A 1,965-nucleotide genomic window follows, 5' to 3' on the forward strand; every position below is an offset into this window, starting at 1 on the left:
GACAAGATGGAGGGAGACAAGGCAGAGACAATACAGAGGGAGACAACGCAGAGGGAGACAATGTGGAGACAAGATAGAGGGAGACAAGGTGGAGACAAGATGGAGGAAGACAATGTGGAGACAAGATAGAGGGAGACAAGATGGAGGAAGACAAGGTGGAGACAAGATGGAGGGAGACAAGGCGGACACAAGACGACGCTGCATGGGTTCTTCCACAGCAGTGTCATCGCGAGTAGTGCAGTTGCGACACTGCACAGCTGGAATTTCGCAGTCAACCACGAATGGTCGAGCCAGTGTGGCGCCATCGGTGAAATATAAATTCTCCGTGAAACCACAAAACCGCGAGAGGGATTGGTTTGCTGCATTAGTATAACATGCCAATTAAAAACAGATTACATTTTTTATACTCTTTGATTCTTTCAGTAAAATAAAATAAATCACAACGTTTCAGGGGCAACACAAGCGTGACTTTACCGAAAGAACCAAAGAGTATGGATTCCTGCAGTCACGAAAGCTTCAAATCAAGATTTTTTTTTTACTTAAAATCTCATTGACGATCCTCAAACTATCCCGGGATGGCATTGTACCGATGTCCTCAAGGCTGCATTAAAAAAAAAACCACGGGCACAATTCCGTCAAGCGAGGAACCACTCAATCCCAAGACAAACATTCAATTTGCATCCTGTCCGCCCACGTCACTGCCCTGTTGCGGAGGTACCACTCCAGGCAGTGCACAGCCACAGGGTCGACCGCTGTGTCCACTTTGTTGGCGAAGAGCTGGCGCTGCCGCACGAGCCACGGCAGGTCGCCAGCCCCGTAGACGCAGATCCCCCTCACGTAGGCGCCGCGGCAGGGCGGGTAGGCCGCCCCCGTGGCCACGTCTCCCTGGAACGCGGACCACTTGACGGCGCGCACGATCGCCGACACGTCCGTCGCGTCGTACGCGTCGTGCCAGGGCGTGGAGCCGGGCACGCCGGGCATCCGCTGCAGCGTCGCCCACAGGTGCTCGTCGGGGCTGTAGGTGTCCCTCGACCACTCAGCGAAGGCCTGGGCCGTGGGGTCACTCAGCACGTGCTCGACGAAGGCACGCGTCACCACCATGTAGGCGCTGCCCGCGAACATCGGCGACGGGATGGGCGGGGGGGACTTCTTGACGTCCGTGATTTTCACTAGGTCGCCCACGACCTCGTAGTGATACTCCCAACGACGCCTCTTGTAGCCCGGGGTCTTCGTCGACTCCAAGCTGTTGGAGCCGTGCAGCCCGCGCAGCGCCCGCACGATCTCCAGGTTGGTCTTGATGGGGAAGTCGAGGCCGCAGAGGTTGATGAAGTACCTCCAGGGGTGCTCGCCGGCGCGCTCCACCAGCTCGCGCATGCAGTTGAGGTCAGCCTCCACGCGCGACCACGAGGCGTAGACCACCGCCTCCAGCCGTCGGGCCACGAACACGTTGGGGAAGCAGGCGGCGAGGGCGCGCGCCGCCTCCAGGTAGGCGCGGGGGGACTTGGCGTCCACGTGGAGGCAGTAGAGGTTCTGCGGCGCGTAGACGGCACGCAGCAGCCTCTCCAGCATGTCCACGCGGTGGTGGGCGACGATGGCGTAGGCGATGGGGAAGGTCGCCTCCTCGCGGCTCAGCGGCGAGGTCAAGTAGCGCCGCTCGCGCTTGAAGGCCACGCAGTCGCGCGTCGCGTTTAGCAGGCCGCCCTCGTCGAGATTCGCCCCCTTCCGGAATTCCACCATCAGTGCCAGCAGCGCCGCGTTCGAGGTCGCGTCGTTGTCGGCGTCGTCGCCCCGCACGACGACGGCCTCGCAATCGATGAGGAATCGGGATCCCCCGATGTCGGGCATCTGGAGGTGCCGCATCGCCTGCGGTCCCGTGGACACCTTCACGTGAATGAAGCTGATGCTGACCGTCAAGCCGACCAAGAAGCACACACCCGCCGCAGCTATTTTCTTGAACCAGGCCAT

At 59.8% G+C, this 1,965-nt stretch overlaps 1 protein-coding gene across 1 annotated transcript; it reads right to left on the minus strand.

Moving 5' to 3' along the window:
- Nucleotides 1-651: 651 nt before the first annotated feature.
- Nucleotides 652-1,965, minus strand: LOC144953204 (beta-1,3-galactosyl-O-glycosyl-glycoprotein beta-1,6-N-acetylglucosaminyltransferase-like). The gene has a single exon (XM_078883765.1). It carries the CDS (start codon nucleotides 1,963-1,965, stop codon nucleotides 652-654), a length of 1,314 nt encoding a protein of 437 aa, XP_078739891.1.

This window comes from Lampetra fluviatilis, chromosome 72 (assembly GCF_964198595.1).
Source record: "Lampetra fluviatilis chromosome 72, kcLamFluv1.1, whole genome shotgun sequence".
Taxonomy (NCBI): Eukaryota; Metazoa; Chordata; class Hyperoartia; order Petromyzontiformes; family Petromyzontidae; genus Lampetra; species Lampetra fluviatilis.

Bases quoted from the DNA above. Each gene is read 5' to 3' on its own strand.
- LOC144953204 (XM_078883765.1), bottom strand. From the start codon at position 1,965: ATGGCCTGGTTCAAGAAAATAGCTGCGGCGGGTGTGTGCTTCTTGGTC.